The following is a 19,666-nucleotide window of genomic DNA, read 5'->3' on the forward strand; positions in this document are numbered from 1 at the left end:
GGGCTATGTAAATGAGTTTGAGCGTAACTTCAGCTCGGCAAAACCGGCGCAGTGTCCAGCATAGAGTGCCCCTAGTGGAAATTCCTGGCCATAGAATGCCTGTAGGTTTCAGACACCGTACTGGATAGGATGCAATGGCTTTGCACACCTTAACTGAGTTCACTATGTGGCTATGCTGTGTTAGGGTAGCATCTCCACAGGCGTTTTCCCACTGTAACTTTGGCAGAAGATCAGCAGAAACTCCACAGAACTGCTGTAAATGGCCATTTAAACTGTCTGGCCAGGGCTTCCGCCGATCTTCCAGAGATCGGGTAAACCCATGAAAATTCTACCCAGTGGTTCCTCCAGGTTCCAAGGGCACTACAGAAAAGGACATCTCTGGTGTGGTTGGGATTCCACTTCGGCTCATGCCACACAGTTTGCTGCCAACTGTAGCTTTCGAATGGAGAGTAGCTTAGTTTCTCAACGTTGCAGGGGCTCACCAGACTGATGTTCCTACATCCCATTAGCTATCCTGGGCTAGCCATGGGAGATATATTGAGGAGGAAAAGCACTTGTCTCAATGTGGAGCAAGAAACATTCTTGCTGCAGAGGTCAAGGAGGTGATGGGAATAGCAGAGTATGGTCCATTATTTTTTCCCTCCTGTACTTAGTTATTCTCGGTTAATGTGGCCATTTAAATTGCACCAAAGTGGTAAGGATGCATATTCCTTTGGGGGTTTCATGAGGTGCCAATGCATTTTGTCCACACCCATCACTACCAATTTTTATAGACTCCTCCAAATGTACCTCGACATGTCACAGGAAACTGGTCTTTGCCACACAGACTGTCAGAGTTGTACCATCTGCTGCAGGGCAAACTGCTGACAAGTTCTTGTGAAAGTGATGGTTACCACAGTGTTAAGATTTCATGCTACTGGACCCTTCCGAGCCACTCCAAGAGATATTTGCCATTTCAGGTAGTTTAGAGTGCCCCTATGGTAGGTTACAGTTTATCAAGCCAATGACAAATACTATGTTTGCAAGGGGCTATGGAAAGAAGGCACCTGGATAGGAGCAGAGCCTTTATCGGGTGTTAGGGTTAACCTAGCGTGCAAGGCGTCGCATATTGCACACATAGGCACCAGGCTCATATCAATCCTATGGCCTGCACAAACAGCAAGGATCTGTACTCAATGTTCAGATAGTACCTGATCACATAAACCCCATTATGCATATCAATGGCCAATATCCAGGAATCAACCAGGACATCTTCATTATGCAGAAGTCCACAGTGCTTGTTTAATTTTTTTTTTAATTCATTCTTTGGATGTGGACCTTGCTGGCAAAGCCAGCATTTATTGCCCTGGAGAAGGTGGTGATGAGCCACCTTCTTGAAGAGCTGCAGTCCGTGTGGTGAAGGTACTCCCACAATGCTGTTGGGTAGGGACTTCCAGGATTTTGACCCAGTGATGAAGGAATTGCGATATATGTCCAAATCAGAATGGTGAGAGACTTGGAGTGGAACCTGGAGGTGATATTCTCATGCACCTGCTACCCTTGTCCTTCTAGGTGGCGAAGGTCATGGTTATGCTATGGATAGAATACACTGCAGCCACGGTACATCAGTGGTAGAGGGAGTGGATGTTTGAGAGTATTCAATCACACTCCTGACTTGTGTCTTGTAGGTAGTTGAGAAGCTCTGGGGAGTCAGGAGGCAAGTCACTCGCCTCAGAATACCCAGCCTCTGACCTGCTCTAGTAGCTGTGGTATTTACATGGCTGGTTCAATTGAGTTTGTGGTCAAAGGCAACCCCCAAGATGTTGATGTTGGAAGAGTTGGTAATAGTGATGCCATTGAATGTCAAGGGGAGGTGGTTGGACTATCTCTTGTTGGAGGTAGTCGTTTGCACCACACAAGTGTCAGGCAATGTTACTTGCCACTTATCAGCCCAAGGCTGGATGTTGTCCCGGTCCTGCTGCATGCACGGTTTCATTATCTGAGGAATTGCGAATGGAGTTGAACACTCTGCAATCATCAGCAAACAGCACTACCTTTGCCTTTTGTGATGGAGGGAAGGTTATTGAAGAAACAGATGAAGACAGTTGGGCCTAGAACACTGCCCTGAGGAACTCCTGCAGCAATATTAAGGGGCTGAGATGATGGCCCCCCCAACAACCAAAACCATCTTCCTTTGGGCTGAGTATGACTCCAGCCACTGGAGAGTTTTCCCCCAATCCCCACTGACTAAGTTGGACTAGGGCTCCTTGGTGCCACACTCGGTCAAATGCTGCCTTGATGTCAAGATCAGTCATTCTTACCTCACCTCTGGAATTCAGCTCCTTTGTCCATGTTTGGACCCAGGCTGTAGTGAGGTCTGGCAGAACCCAAACTGAGCATCAGTGAGCATTTGGGATGAAACAATACCATGGGCGTATCTGTTAGAAGATGAGGGCTAGCCTCTGAATCCATGGCTGCTAACCCCAGAGAAACGCTTTAACAGCAGAGGGAAGTCTAAGTATCTGTTTGCTGTTCCACCTCCACAGCAAGAACAGTATGCCCTCCAGCTTTGTCACAATGAAAGACTGTGTACAAAAGGGTAATGGTGGTGTGAAATACTTTAAATGGTTCCTACCAGAGGGTGCAGAGTTCCCTACTCAAGTATGTGTCATGCTTGATGGGGCCCCACAAGAAACATGTGCAGAAGTGAACAGCACACTGACCATCTTCTTGCTGATACCAGCAAATTTATTCTTCATTTGTAGCCAGTTATGACGGATCTGGGTGACTGCACTGACTTGACTGATCTCCCACTATGGAAATTGCACCTGTGCTTTTTCTGAAGGATGACCTTCAAATACTTCCCTGCCACCACTTGTTGCTCTTTAATGGCAAGCTGCAGCCCTTTAAGATCTATTGCTTTATCATATTTTATACTAATGGCTACTCTCAATTTCTTGTTTTTTTTAAAAAAAATCTATCCAGGATCATACTTTTATCCCCTTGTCCATGAGTCCCTACCTTATCAGGTCATTATCAGAAGCTTCTTGAAAGTTATAGATAAAGTGCAATTCCCTTTCATAGAAACATAGAAAATAGGAGCAGGAGTAGACCATTCAGCCCTTCTCGCCTGCTCCGCCATTCAATACGATCATGGCTGGTCCTCTATCTCAATACCATATTCCTGCTCTCTCCCCATACCCTGATGCCTTTTGTGTCTAGAAATCTATCTAGCTCCTTCTTAAATATATTCAGTGACTTGGCCTCTACAGCCTTCTGTGGTAGAGAATTCCACAGGTTCACCACCCTCTGAGTGAAGAAATTTCTCCTCAGCTCAGTCCTAAATGTCCTACCCCTGTATCCTGAGACTGTAACCCCTCGTTCTGGACCCCCCCCCCCCCAGCCAGGGGAAACATCCTCCCTGTATCCAGTCTGTCTAGCCCTGTCAGAATTTTATTTGTTTCAATGAGATCCCCTCCCATTCTTCTAAACTCGAGTGAACACAGGCCAAGTCGACCCAATCGCTCCTCATACGACAGTCCTGCCATCCCAGGTATCAGTCTGGTGAACCTTCGCTGCACTCCCTCTATGGCAAGTGTATCCTTTCTTAGGTAAGGAGACCAAAACTGCACACAATACTCCAGGTGTGGTCTCACCAAGGCCCTGTACAACTGCAGTAAGACATCCTTGCTCCTGTATTCAAATCCTCATGCAATGAAGGCCAACATACCATTTGCCTTCTTAACTGCTTGCTGCACCTGCATGTTTGCTTTCCATAATGTCAGTAATATATTTGAAAAACAGATCAACCAGCCATGATCCCCCCTTCTTGCCTCCTTGGCAGGGCTGCTCTTCATATCAATTTATGCTTTTCCAAGCATTTGAGCACTATAATCGCAAAATTTTTTCATAGATTTTTCCTTAAACAGATTTTGAAGTTACTGGTCTAAAGTTGCCAGTATGTCTTGAACCGTTTCAAAATATTCCTTGGGTCTCTCAAATTTAGCTAAAAATGTAGTCCAAATCCTGGAACTTCCCAATATTGTGGGAGCACCTTTACCACACAGACTGCAGCAGTTCAAGAAAGCAACCCTCCACCATCTGCTCAGGGCAACTAGGGACAGGCAATAAATGCTGCCCTTACCAGCAACAGCCACATCCTGAGAATGGTAAATACCAATTAAGAGTTTTCTATACTTTAAGACTCTTGGGTAGGCAAATGTTGTCTAGACCAGATAATTTGCCTACTTTAAGAATGTCTTACCTTTACATAACAGTATTTTATTATATGCATACTGTCTCGCTCCTTCTCTTCTATTCCTGGAAATGTGAGACCTAGGTAATCTTCCCTCCTCATCCGAAGTGAAGGCGAATGTACTAACCCATTATCCTTACCAATGGATGTACATAAGAAAAACCATTACTACTTTAGATTCAGCCATTTTATGTTCATTACTTCTTCTCACTGCTTTCCAATACTTCGGTTTGCATCTCTACTTAAACCACATTGAGATCAGTGGCCCTTAGTTTTGAATATTCCCTTTTCTCTTCAGTTAAAATAGCAGACAGATAACCTTAAAGGACACTTCTATTCAAGATAGTTACTAGCCTCAAAACAGGTGGTTAGTTTTATCCCTATTTTTGTAGGTTTTAAACCAACATTAAGGAAAAATCAAGTTTGACTGACAAGACAGTATCAAGTAAATACTACTTTTTTGGCTGAGTACCTTTTTCTTCTCAAATGCTTCATTTTACTCAGATATGGGACGATTGAATTATACATCCGATTATAACTACACTCACCTTCACTGATTCTGTTTCTGGCACAAGACTCTTTGGACTCTCATTTGATTCCACTATCCTTAAAGTCTTTTCGTCATTTGAATTCAAGACCTCTGGATCACCAAGTACTTGCAGGCTCACGTCTTCAGTACAAACAGCGTGATCCACACCGTTCTGGTCAAGATTACAATGAACAGCTGGGAAATGGAAGTATAATAATAAGACATAAATAATCATTTCAACTTAGCTACCATCAGCTGAAAAACAAGCTGTATTAATAGTTAGGCTGAAGAAAAAAAGTTCCCATTATAGAAAACGCTCCATACTTTTGCCAACATGCATATAGATCCCAAATGGGTAGTTGGGAAGCCCCTTTCTCTACAGAATAGTAAACATGATACAGTACCTTACCATTTCTAAATATTAGGACATCCTTGAAGAATGCTGGACCACCACTATAACTAGGTTTATTTCCACAATCTCGTCTTCTGATTACAGTTTTACTACGACCGCGACACTGTTCTAATAAGCAACTTCCGCTGAGCACATACCATCAATAAACCACGTTCATCTAATCCCAAGCTCAGCCAATTGATGTCTACAATTCTGAAACGTTAAGGCTGTCCTATTCTGGTGATATACATGATCAAATACGCAAATAGTGTTTTGCTGGATAAGAATATTCTCCTCAATTATTTTTTTCCTTGTGTGGAGGCAGAGGTAGCTTTGCTAGTGTCTTGCTATCCATGTTATACACCAGTGCTCGAAACAAGATCAAGCAAGTTACCAATCATAAACTAGAACCTGGAAACAGATGCATGCATGTCAACCTGGTCACAACAACTGCTGTTACTCAATTCTAGTAATAGATCTGCACAGGTTAAAAAACTTCACTCAATTTGTCCCACCCACCCACCAACGGACTGAATGGCGGCCTTCTGCGCTGTAACCATTCTATGATTCCCTACATATAGAGGCAAGTTTTTAAGCCAAATCTTATACTATTACAGACTGCTTAACAGAAGTGCTTGGAAGGATAATCAAAGATAAAGACGTTTGATATCCAACTGGCAATTTATCAAAGCTGTAGTTTAGAGTTTCAGCTGTAGGCCACTTTTTGATAAGTGTAAATCCATTTAAGAACATTTTGAATTAAATACATTGCTGCCACAGAGTAGCAAGTTAAGGATTTGCACTCAATTCCCACTTTAATCTCAGAAGTTAGTATGTATTTAGAAAAAGAAAAAAAAAATGGTACTCGGCTATTATTGAGAACAGCAAGATTCCCTGATTGAAGCAAAGTAGACAGGGGGGGAGTGGGGAAAAACTGTTAAAGCGCCAAATTCGAACCTCCTTGGCCAAAATCTTTACTACGGGGTCAGCCTTGGCTCAGTGACAGCACTCTCATCCGAATCAGAAGGTTGTGGGTTCAAGCTCCACTCCAGAGACTTGGAAATATAATCTGAGTTGACATTTCAGTACAGTTCTGAGGGAGTGATGTACTGTTGAAGATGCCATATTTTGTATGAGGCGTTAAATAGAGGCCCTATCTGACCTTTTCGGTGGGTGTAAAACATCCCGTGGCACTATTGTAAGATCAAGGGAATTCTCTCTGTTTCACTGGCTAACAATTATCCCTCAACCAACATCACAAACAGATTATCTGGTCATTTATCTCATCCGATTGGTGGGATTGGCTGCTGCATTTTCCTACATTAAAATGACAACATTTCAAAAAGTAATTCATTGGCTGTGTAGTGCTTTAGGACATCCTGAGGTTGTGAGAGACACTATAAATTCTAATAATCTAAAATACAGCACAACCGACATATTTGCAAGAACATAGACACCAAGAGGGTTCAGTGGTTATCGGGGAAAATATCATTACACTACCAGCTATGCACGTTGCGCAGATGAAAGTTACCATTAACAAAAAGAACATCTCACTCACAGGATACAGACCAAACGCCCGAGACACAACTGAAAAGGCAACCTCTCAATCTGAAAAGAAACATCAGCAAATTGAAGATTTACGAAAGCAGACGTGCATCTGAGGGCGAAAGCAACAGAATTTAGTATAAAATTAACTTTATTACGTTTGGCAGCCAAGTGTAGTTTTATAAAGCAGATCAGAAGCCCAAAATAAGTCATGTGGGAGGGATTTAGGTGACAACCAGCGAAACCCAACATGTAAAAGTGAACACACTAACACGATCTGCAACGAGACGGTGAACATAAGAACATAAGAAATAGGAGCAGGAGTAGGCCAATCGGCCCCTCGAGCCTGCTCCGCCATTCAATAAGATCATGGCTGATCTGATCCTAACCTCAAATCTAAATTCATGTCCAATTTCCTGCCCGCTCCCCGTAACCCCTAATTCCCTTTACTTCTAGGAAACTGTCTATTTCTGTTTTAAATTTATTTAATGATATAGCTTCCACAGCTTCCTGGGGCAACAAATTCCACAGACCTACTACCCTCTGAGTGAAGAAGTTTCTCCTCATCTCAGTTTTGAAAGAGCAGCCCCTTATTCTAAGATTATGCCCCCTAGTTCTAGTTTCACCCATCCTTGGGAACATCCTTACCGCATCCACCCGATCAAGCCCCTTCACAATCTTATATGTTTCAATAAGATCGCCTCTCATTCTTCTGAACTCCAACGAGTAGAGTCCCAATCTACTCAACCTCTCCTCATATGTCCGCCCCCTCATCCCCGGGATTAACCGAGTGAACCTTCTTTGTACTGCCTCGAGAGCAAGTATGTCTTTTCTTAAGTATGGACACCAAAACTGTATGCAGTATTCCAGGTGCGGTCTCACCAATACCTTATATAACTGCAGCAATACCTCCCTGTTTTTATATTCTATCCCCCTAGCAATAAAAGCCAACATTCCGTTGGCCTTCTTGATCACCTGCTGCACCTGCAAACTAACTTTTTGATTTTCTTGCACTAGGACCCCCAGCCATATTCCAGGAACTTCACGGAAAACAGCATATGACAACAGTGGAATACACAAGAGAAAGACCCGAGGAATTTCTACCAATAAACTGAAGGTTTTTGAAAACAGACGTTGAGCATTAAAAAGTCATTTTAAAATGACACTACAGATCTAAAACAGGCCTGTGTCACATTCACCATCTGCTTGCCATTCCAAGCTTAGAGGCACTCCAGTACTGAGGTACAGCATTTCAACAGCTTGCTGAATGCTTCCAACCTGTTGTGTTTTACAAGTCCCTTGGGGACCTTCTGAAAGGCCATTTTGAAAAACAATTCCCAATGTGGGCATTCCTTCTATAATTTTTCACTGAAAAGATAAATTTGTCTTCCAAGCTCCAGCCCTTAAATGTGACTCGGGTCCTACAAGATGTGTCCTGAAACCAACCACTAATGTACTTGCTCCATTCATCGTAATTAATTTCTAACTGTCAGAGCATAGAAAAACAGTTTTATATGAATTTAAACCCATGGTAGCTTTTAAGTTTTACAAATGCTTGAAATTGGATTCTAAATATACTTTTTTTTTGAAAAAAAGTATCTCAATGCCGGAGATTCTCTATTCTTTACATTCAATTCTGCATGTCCAATACAGAAACAGTGGGCTCAAAACATGATTCCACCAAGTGCTTCTGTTCACTGTTTTAGTCAGACAGCTTACAGACAAGTCTTGGAGCACCCAAATGGCCTGGAATTGATGACCAATCCAACGAGCGGTCAATTGTGCTCACGAGTGTTTCCATTCTGTTGGTTATGGCCAGCAAATGTAAGCTAACCAGCATCTGTAGGGGATTGCCAAGTGACATGTCTAAAGCTGGTTGGTCAGCGTCGCAGATAATGGATTAGTCCATCGATGGATGCCAGTTTATACAAAGTGGGCAGTATTAATATTCAATATAAAATGCTGTAGTTGAGCCCAAGACTGCTAACTTTTGGCACTATCCAGCATCGCCAGTACTGTAATAGAGTAGCATGAAGTTTCACCCGCAGCCTAGCCATTCTGCTTAGTACATACAGGTATTGCTGAAGACTAAACACTGCAGCAAAACAGAATTTCATATCACTTCTACAGTGATGTCATTGTCACAGTGGATATTGCTCACAAGGTAGATGAACAGTTTGACAATGTCAAGGTGGCATTTCCAACTTGTATACAACAGTGACCATGCAGATCTTTATTCTAGTCTAGAACCATCACCAAGGCCACTGATCAGCATTTTTCACTGAAAAGTGGACAGAAAATCACGAAATACAAACACCAAAACTCTGATTAAAAATGCCATAAAAAAGGACAGAATTTTACTTTTCAATCATAAACTGATGGGTCATAATAAATCAGGCAGAATCCTGTAATTTGATTGTAATGGATCAATTGGAGCCTCCAGGAATTAAATAATTAATCTCCTGGACACTGCTGCGAGCAACCCAGGAGAAAAATCATAGGGGCATTAAAAAGTTTTTTTCCCCTTATTTCCTTTGTACACTTTAGTGTATTAGGTATAGAAATATTGGAGATGGGGAAAAAATTACTGTTTGACTGGGCAGGTCAGTTGGAGGTCAGTCAAGGGTTCACTTACGGGAGTAGTTGATGCTGAGCCTGAGGAATATTTTCCAAAGTCCAAAAACACAACTGATCAAAGCAAAAATCACAGAATCCAGTTCAATCGAGAATTTGAGTGGCCTAACTATCACATAAACCAGCTGGGACAAATTCTCACTTCTGTGGCAGAAACCTGAATCTATACCTTAATAATCTCTAGATTTAATTTCTTGGGTGCCCTTCCTATCAGCTGCCCTCCTCCACCATTCACAAACTCCAATTAATCCAAACTCCATGGTCTGAGGGCTCTGTTGTCCGAAGCCTCATACTCCAACTCTGTCTTTATCAAGCTTCACAGACACTTTATCCCCAGCACATCACTTCCAAATCCCTCCACAGTCTCACCCTATCTTAGCTGAATCACCTTCTATAGCTGTATGTCCCATCTTCTATCTCTGGTAGATTGATTGTCCCCTACACCCTGGTTCCAGCATCAGAAGCCAATCTTTCAATCATAATGCCACTGCTCATTGGAACTCCCTACCTAAACCCACTCGGATTTTAAAAGCAATATTTTGAAGGGAGGGAAGTAAAAAAAGACACTTGTTACATTTGCATCCTGGTCTCCTGCTTTTTTTAAAAAAAAAATCTTTCTATCTATTGCTTGAAATTCTACTCTCCCCATAATGCTCTGAGATGTTCTTCCACATGAAGAATGTTATATAAATGCCAGTAGTTCAAAGTGTGAGCTACCAAAGACTACCACTTTATTTCACTAAAGAAAGGTTTGTTGACTTACAAATGGCATAGTTACGAGTGAGTTTTTGAAGATATGGTAAACACCATTGAGAGCATGTGCCTCTCGCTGAAATAGATCTCCCTCAATTTTTTTCTGTATTTCACAAATGTATCTGAGCCTCTCAATTTACAGCATTAACCTTACTACCCTTTTCTGAACCTTTTGCAATTTAATTGCCTTGTTTGATGGAAGAGGGCTAAATCTTAACACCATATTTATATAAGGTTTAGAACTGCAAACTGCACGGTGTGCGGACTACACAGTGTGCTGCTGAGAGTTTGGTAAGTGTGGGAGTTCAGTGAAGTGGGGGAAGGAGGTGCTGCTTTGCCTTGCTTTTCCGAACTTTTCCCGCAGAGCGGCAGTGGACCTGAGAGTAGAAGACTGAGATTGGGGATTAGAAGCAGCAGCAGACCAACAAGAGACAACTACTGTGCGACATCACAGGTGAGGCAGGAGAGTCCGAGAGGTGAGCAGAGTATAAAAGGGGAGACCGAGAGCGGGAAGAGAGTCTAAAAGTCTAAGGCAAGTCATGGCAGCACAGCTCGCACCCGTGATATGCTCCTCCTGCACTATGTGGGAAGTCATGGACACTACCAGTGTCGCTGGCGACCATGTGTGCCGGAGGTGTGTCCAGCTGCAGCTACTGGCTAACCGTCTTTCGGAGCTGGAGCTGCGGGTGGATTCACTGTGGACCATCCGCGATGCTGAGACTATCGTGGATAGCACGTTCAGTGAGGTGGTCACACCGCAGGTAAAGAATACGCAGGCAGAAAGGAAATGGGTGACCGCCAGGCAGAGTAAAAGGACTAGGCAGGTAGAGCAGGAGTCCCCTGGGGCCATCTCCCTCGGATTCTGTTGGGGGAGATGGATTCTGTTGGGGGAGATGGATTCTGTTGGGGGAGATGGATTCTGTTGGGGGAGATGGATTCTGTTGGGGGAGATGGATTCTGTTGGGGGAGATGGATTCTGTTGGGGGAGATGGATTCTGTTGGGGGAGATGGATTCTGTTGGGGGAGATGGATTCTGTTGGGGGAGATGGATTCTGTTGGGGGAGATGGATTCTGTTGGGGGAGATGGATTCTGTTGGGGGAGATGGATTCTGTTGGGGGAGATGGATTCTGTTGGGGGAGATGGATTCTGTTGGGGGAGATGGATTCTGTTGGGGGAGATGGATTCTGTTGGGGGAGATGGATTCTGTTGGGGGAGATGGATTATCAGGGGAAAGCAGCAAGAGCCAGGTTCGGGGCACCACAGGTGGCTCTGCTGCACAGGAGGGGAGGAAGAAGAGTGGCAGGGCTATAGTGATAGGGGATTCAATTGTAAGGGGAACAGGTAGGCGTTTCTGCGGCCGCAAACGTGACTCCAGGATGGTATGTTGCCTCCCTGGTGCTAGGGTCAAGGATGTCACGGAGCGGCTGCAGGGCATTCTGGAGGGGGAGGGTGAACAGCCAGTAGTCATGGTCCATATTGGTACCAACAACATAGGTTAAAAAAAGGGAGGAGGTCCTGCAAGGTGAATTTAAGGAGTTAGGAGATAAATTAAAAAGCAGGACTTCAAAAGGTAGTGATCTCAGGATTACTACCGGTGCCACGTGCTAGTGAGTATAGGAACAGGAGAATAGACAGGATGAATGCGTGGCTGCAGGGATGGTGTAGGAGGGAGGGATTTAGATTCCTGGGACATTGGGACCGGTTCTGGGGAAGGTGGGACCTGTACAAGCGTGACGGGTTACACCAGAGCAGGACCGGGACAAATGTCCTCGCGGGGGTGTTTGCTAGTGCTGTTGGGGAAGGTTTAAACTAGAGTGGCAGGGGGATGGGAACCTGAGAGGGGAGTCAGAAGGGAATAAAGTTGAGAGCAGCAAGAGAGGGGAAGACCCAGGGGAAATCTACAATACAAATAGTACAAACAGTTGTTCAAGAACAAGTGAAAGGGAAAAGCATAGAGCAGCGGAAAGAAAGTGTACTTTAGGCACGACAGATAAAATGAAAACTAGAAGGCGTAAGGCGATTAACCCAGCATCAAAGCTGTGGCAGGGGGTTGGGAACCTGAGCAGGGAGACAGAGGAAAGCGTATCAGGAAGGGACAGAAGGTATGGAGTAAAAGGTAAAGTGTTAAAAAAGGAAAAAGCAGGAACTAAGTGTCACAAAACATATTTGAAAGTTCTTTATCTGAATGCACGTAGCATTCGTAACAAAATGGACAAGTTAAAGGCACAAATAACGACGTATGGGTATGATCTTGTGGCCATTACAGAAACATGGCTGCAGGGTGACAATGACTGGGAATTATGCCAGGGTATTTAACAATAAGGAAGGACAGGCAGGAAGGAAGGGGAGGTGGGGTGGCTATGTTAATAAAGGAAGGAGTCACTGTAATACAGAGAAAATATATTGGGACAAAGGATCAGGATAATGAAACAGTTTGGGTAGAGATAAGGAATAATAAGGGGCAAAAAACACTAGTGGGCGTCGTATATAGGCCTCCTAATAGTTGCAACTCTGCTGGAAGAAGTATTAATCAGGAAATAGTCGGGGCATGTAATAAGGGAACAGCTATAATTATGGGGGATTTTAACTATCATATTAACTGGACAAATCAAAATGGGCAGGGTAGCCTTGAGGAAGAGTTTATTGAATGTATTAGGGATGGATTTCTTGAGCAGTATGTAACTGAACCTACAAGGGGGCAAGCAACCTTGGACCTGGTCCTGTGTAATGAGCCAAGATTAATTAATAATGTCCTAGTTAAGGATCCCCTTGGAATGAGTGACCATAACATGGTTACATTCCATATCCAATTAGAGGGTGAGAAGGTTGGTTCTCAAACAAGCGTACTGAGCTTGAATAAAGGAGACTATGATGGTATGAGAGCGGAATTGATTAAAGTGGACTGGGAAAATAGTTTAAAGGGTAAGACGGTACATGAACAGTGGTGTTCATTCAAGGGTTATTTTACAACTTTCAAAAAATATATATTCCACTGAGGAAAAAAGGGTGTAAAAGAAATGACAGCCATCCGTGGCTAAGTAAAGAAATTAAGGATAGTATCCAACTAAAAACAAGGACATATAAGGTAGCCAAACTTAGTGGGAGGATAGAAGATTGGGAAGTCTTCAAAAGACAGCAAAAAGTAACAAAAGGATTGATTAAGAAAGGGAAGATAGATTATGAAAATAAATTAGCAAAAAATATAAAAACAGATAGCAAGAGTTTCTACAGTTATATAAAAAGAAAAAGGATGAGACCGGGAAATTAATGGTGGGAAACATTGAGATGGCAAAAATGCTGAACAAATATTTTGTTTCAGTCTTTACAGTAGAGGACACTAAGAATATCCCAACACTGGACAAACAGGGGGCTCTGGGGTGGGGGGGGGGGAAGAGGAGCTAAATATGATTAAAATCACTAAGGAATTGGTACTCAGTAAATTAATGGGACTCTAGGCGGATAAATCCCCTGGACTTGATGGCTTACATCCTAGGGTCTTGAGGGAAGTGGCAGTAGGGATTGTGGATGCTTTGGTAATAATTTTCCAAAATTCTCTGGACTCGGCAAAGGTCCCGGCAGATTGGAAAACTGCTAATGTAACACCCTTATTTAAAAAGGGTAGTCGGCAGAAGGCTGGAAATTATAGACCAGTTAGCCTAACATCTGTGGTGGGTAAAATTTTGGAATCTATTATTAAGGAGACAGTAGCGGAACATTTGGATAAACATAATTTAATAGGACAAAGTCAGCATGGCTTTACGAAGGGGAAGTCATGTCTGACAAATTTGCTTGAGTTCTTTGAGGATATAACATACAGGGTGGATAAAAGGGAACCAGTGGACGTAGTGCATTTGGACTTCCAGAAGGCATTCGACAAGGTGCCACATAAAAGATTATTGCTCAAGATAAAGAATCACTGGATTGGGGGTAATATTCTGGCATGGGTGGAGGATTGGTTATCTAACAGGAAGCAGAGAGTTGGGATAAATGGTACATTCTCGGACTGGCAACCTGTAGCCAGTGGTGTTCCGCAGGGGTCGGTGCTGGGTCCCCAACTCTTTTCAATCTATATTAACGATTTGGAGGAGGGGACCGAGTGTAACATATCAAAGTTTGCAGATGATACAAAGATGGGAGGGAAAGTAGAGAGTGAGGGGGACATAAAAAACCTACAAGGGGATATAGACAGGCTGGGTGAGTGGGCGGAGATTTGGCAGATGCAATACAATATTGGAAAATGTGAGGTTATGCACTTTGGTAGGAAAAATCGGAGAGCAAGTTATTATCTTAATGGCGAGAAACTGGAAAGTACTGCAGTACAAAGGGATCTGGGGGTCCTAGTGCAAGAAAATCAAAATGTTAGTTTGCAGGTGCAGCAGGTGATCAAGAAAGCCAACGGGATGTTGGCTTTTATTGCTCGGGGGGATAGAATATAAAAACAGGGAGGTATTGCTGCAGTTATATAAGGTATTGGTGAGACCGCACCTGGAATACTGCATACAGTTTTGGTGTCCATACTTAAGAAAAGACATACTTGCTCTCGAGGCAGTACAAAGAAGGTTCACTCGGTTAATCCCGGGGATGAGGGGGTGGACATATGAGGAGAGGTTGAGTAGATTGGGACTCTACTCATTGGAGTTCAGAAGAATGAGAGGCAATCTAATTGAAACATATAAGATTGTGAAGGGGCTTGATCGGGTGGATGCGGTAAGGATGTTCCCAAGGATGGGTGAAACTAGAACTAGGGGGCATAATCTTAGAATAAGGGGCTGCTCTTTCAAAACTGAGATGAGGAGAAACTTCTTCACTCAGAGGGTAGTAGGTCTGTGGAATTTGCTGCCCCAGGAAGTTGTGGAAGCTACATCATTAAATAAATTTAAAACAGAAATAGACAGTTTCCTAGAAGTAAAGGGAATTAGGGGTTACGGGGAGCGGGCAGGAAATTGGACATGAATTTAGATTTGAGGTTAGGATCAGATCAGCCATGATCTTATTGAATGGCGGAGCAGGCTCGAGGGGCCGATTGGCCTGCTCCTGCTCCTATTTCTTATGTTCTTATGTTAGAACCCCAACCCCCATCCATCTTCAGTTAAATGTCAAGTGATATGACCTAGCATTAGTTTTGGTCATAATACCTTCACACGGAGTGAAAACTTGAAGTTAGCAATAAATCACAACCATCTTTTTTGATCTTTGTTAATGTGTATACATACAATGAAGGGGTACACATTTCATAGTTCCTTTTCTAGCATGCATTATTTTACATCCAATTAAAAAAATTATATGCTTAAATGGTGGTTGGAGGGGAGGGGATGCACTGAGAAATCCTTTCATTTCTTCACATAGAAAGATGAGATGTTTTACTTCCAACTGAACAGGTGGACAGGGCTCAGTTTAAAGTCTGATCTGAAAGATGGCACCTCCAACAGCGCAGCTTTCCCTCGATACGGCACAGAATGTCAATCTCAATGATGCACTTAATCCTGGAATAGGGCTTGAACCCACAAACTTTAAAATTCAGAGAAAAAAATAAAGACAGATTCAATTTCAAGAAAAACTTTGGAATATTTGTCCCCGACCAGATTCAGGAGACCATGGCACATCACTAGGCATACTTAAACTAATACCTCCTCTACCCCTTACCCAAAAACAAACATTTTAAAAGAAATTGGAATATATTTGACCAAAAGTCTTATCCTATTTTACCTCCAATACCTTTCAATTAGCCCAAAAAATTTAGAGAAAACAATTTAGAAACTCAAGCTCACCTGAGCTCTAAATTCTACTTTATAAAACTACAGAATCCCAGACCAAAATTTAACTGCCCCTCTGCTTCAGTTCCACACAGCAGACCACAAACGGGTTGCTAAGTATCTCAATAGCAGATCTGACCCGAGTGAGAAAAGTAGTTATGATTCTGCTGTTCTCACATTGAAGTGAAATGCTTTGCCTAAATTTAAACACCCAGGTTGTTGGAGTCATATTATAAACCAGCTCCTTTTTAAAAACTGACCATTTACTAGAGTGGCCACAAGAACTGCTGCTCAAGTTTGAGTGGTTCCATGCAAAGGAGTCTACAGCCTCATCCATTCCTTCCTCTGTGGTATTAGTGTTCAGACAAAATGACAATTTACAGCATACAGAAGCAGATAATGTTGACCAAAGTTAACCAGTCTTAATAATTGAAGTCATTGCAGTCTTTGCAACTCATTAACACAACATGCCATCTTACTAGAGTGCCCACAGGCAGACAGTTACAGCTTTCTAAGACATGTATGAATGAAAGCTTAGAAGGGGTCTATGTGACTTTGGTGAGTTAAGCCATCTGAAGTGGGATTCTCTTTGTGGTAGCTTTGGTACCCTATAGTGATGCGAATAACTTGCCTAAGCTAGTTGCATTGCCATGAGCTGTCCACATATGGAGAAATTCAAGACTGCAAAATGTTAACAGCATGAGTTTAAACAATAAGAAAAGCACTGTAGAACAGTGAAAGTTAGAGTATGTGCCAGTTTAGCTAATTAAAGCCGCCAGTTGATTGCAGGCATGTTCTAGAGGTGACCACAGAGCCTCACTGTTGTGGTATTCCATTTTCCCTTCCACCATTTCAGGTAGGGCCCAAATGAGTTTCTCACTGGGAATGTGTCTACCTTTGCTTTTTGGAAGAGAAGGAGCAATGGATGAATGGCGGGTGTGTCAGGCAGCACCAGAGATGTACAGTACACATCCGCAACAGAATATACAGGCAGGAATGCACATAGAATCATACTGCACAGGAGGCCATTCGGCCCAACGTACCAGTTCTGGCTCTATCCAATTAGTTCCATTTCCCTGGCTCTTTTCCCCAAAGCCCTGCAATTCTTTTCCTTTCACATTTGTTAGAGAATCTGCTTGTGGAAGCTGTGCTTTGCTTCGAAGTGGTCATTGAGTTATGCCTATGCTGCAGGCATGTAAGTGCTGTTAGGGTCACAACTACCCTAACTTTCACATTACAGAATTGTTCCAGGATGTTACCACAGACTAGGTTTGCCAACTCGGACACATTCCGGGAGGTTTCTGCCAACGAGATGCCTGGTCCGTTTTGAGGGTCAAGTCAGGTTTTATTTACATAGTGCAAACGGGTGGAAAATAGACACCCTAGGCAACCCGCCGGCTCCGGAATGTGCAATCAGGCTCCTCTTAGTTACAACTTACCTTCTGGGCTCCTATTCTAGCTGAAACTGTAGAGCATGCGCCGCATATGCTCAGCCTAGTTCAGTCCTAGAACGGCAATCGGGGTCCAATGTACATCATAGGACCCCAAATCAATAGCAAAATACTGCAGATGCCGGAAATCTGAAATAAAAATAGAAAATGCTGGAAAAGCTCAGCAAGTGAGGCAGCATCTGTGGAGAAAGAAACAGAGCTAACGTTTCAGGTCGAAGACCGTTCGTCAGAACCCCAATTTGCATATTGAAAGAGTCCACCGCCTGACGCAGGCGAGTACTTTGGCTGTGGAGTGATAAGCTCTTGGGAAGATAGCGGCGGCTAGAACGGGGCAGCAAGTCAAACTCCACTATGTTCGGGGTGCTACCACCTTGTTTCAGCCAGGCAGGAGGCCTCAAAATATTCCCTCGCCGATATTGTTAGGTATGTTAATCGCCTGGGTTGTTCACAGCAAAGTATGGGAGATTCATTTAATTCCTGGAGACTGCAGGACAATCCCGGAGGGTTGTCAACCTTACCAGGCACACATGCACGTCATGATGCACAGTTTACATCTCCTGTCTCATAAATTTTAATTAGAAATCATAACGAGTGTGCCTTGTGCCTCCCTTTGGTGCCAGTGTATGAAGTCAGTGCTCTTAAGCCTAGCCTTGTACTTCTAGCTGCTACCTCAGTGGTAGGAATACATGAGATGGCTGCCATTATGTAGCACTATGAGCCTTCTGGGATTGAGGTGGCCCTCGTCACGGTAGCCAAGTCCTGAGTTGAACCTGCTGTAAGCCACACATCATTCTGCTCTGTTCACAACCTGGCCCGGCTTTCTTTCTGCCACTGAGGGGAGAGGTTGGGGGTGGGGGCGGGGGAGGTCAGTGAGTCATTCATTGCATTCTATGTTCTGTTCTTGTAGCCAATGTTGAGGTCACTGGTCAAGCCAGTTATGCTTTTCATCAATGGTGACCCTCGTGTCATCAGTAGTGGGGCTTCAGCAATTGTGACGCTATTGAACGTCAAAGAAAATGGTTGGGCCTTTTCTCGGTGGAGATGGTCATTGCCTGGCACTAATAAACCATGAATGTTACCTGCCACTTGTCAGCCCAAGCCTGGATGTTGTCCAGGTTCTGCTGCAGGCTTGCATGGACTGCTCCATTATAGCAAGAGCTGTGAATGGAGCTGAACACTGTACAATCATTATCGAACAGCCCCATTCCTGACCTTAAAACAGATGGAAGCTCATTGATAAAGCAGCTGAAGATGTGTGGGCCAAGGACATTGCCCCCAGGAACTCTGGTAGCAACATCCTGGGGCTACAAAGATTGGAGTCTGGCAACCAGAAATGACTCCAGCCACAGGAGGGTTTTATTAGGGCTCTTGGTGCTCTATTTGTCAAGTGTAGCTACTGTCACCAATGGCTTGAGCATCCTGCTAGTGGATGCCTCCAACTGATTGAGAAATTAAATTAAAAGGTGTGATGTTAGATGAGCAATGGCAAACATTTAAAGAAATATTTCATAATTCTCAGTGAAGATTCATTCCAATAAGAACTAAAAACTCCACAGGGAAAATTGATCCATCTGTGGCTAATTAAAGAAGTTAAGAATAATTAGATTAAAAGAGGCTTATAATGTTGCCAAGACAAGTAGTAAGCCTGAGGATTGGGGGGAGTTTTAGAAACCAGCAACGGATGACCAAAAATTGATAGAGGGAGAAATTAGAATAGGAGAGCAAACTAGCAAGAAATATAAAAAAACAGATTGTAAGAGCTTCTACAAGAACATAAAAGGGAAGAGAGAGTAGCGAAAGTAAACCTGGGTCGCTTCGAGGCTGAGACAAGAGAAATTATAATGGGGAATAAGGAAATGGCAGAAACATTAAACAAATATTTTGTAATTATTAGTAAAGTACTGGAGAAATTAATGGGATTAAAAGCCGACAAATCCCCCAGATCTGATGGCCTACATCCCAGGGTTCTAAAAGAGGTGGCTGCAGAGATAGTGGATGCATTGGTTGTGATTTCCAGAATTCCCTAGATTCTAGAATGGTCCCTGTGGATTAGAAGGTAGCAAATGTAACACCGCTATTCAAGAAAGGAGGGAGAGAAAACAGGGAACTACAGACCGTTATTAAGGACATGGTAACAGGGCACTTTACCTAATCATATGATTTTCTGAGTCAACGTGGTTTCATGAAAGGGAAATCACGTTTGACAAATTTATTAGAGTTTTTGAGGTTGTAACTAGCAGAGTAGATAAAAAGGGAACCAGTGGATGTAGTATATTTGGATTTTCAAAAGATATTTGATAAGGGGCCACACAAAAGGTTGTTACACAAGTGACTCCTGCTACTGAGCACCAAGGTGAACTTGTTATCTGCTGGGC

The 19,666-nt window shown here is 43.2% G+C and overlaps 1 protein-coding gene across 3 annotated transcripts in view; it reads right to left on the reverse strand.

Annotated features, from left to right (window-relative positions):
* The window catches only part of samd12 (sterile alpha motif domain containing 12), a 154,682-nt gene that overhangs the window by 111,631 nt on the left and 23,385 nt on the right, over positions 1 to 19,666 (reverse strand). For all 3 annotated transcript variants that reach the window (XM_067980820.1, XM_067980819.1, XM_067980821.1), the window contains exon 2: positions 4,783 to 4,958. In XM_067980820.1, the coding sequence (XP_067836921.1) occupies positions 4,783 to 4,958 (176 nt within the window). The remainder of the gene's footprint in view (positions 1 to 4,782; positions 4,959 to 19,666) is intronic.

This window comes from Heptranchias perlo, chromosome 3, assembly GCF_035084215.1.
Source record: "Heptranchias perlo isolate sHepPer1 chromosome 3, sHepPer1.hap1, whole genome shotgun sequence".
In the NCBI taxonomy this organism is placed as follows: domain Eukaryota; kingdom Metazoa; phylum Chordata; class Chondrichthyes; order Hexanchiformes; family Hexanchidae; genus Heptranchias; species Heptranchias perlo.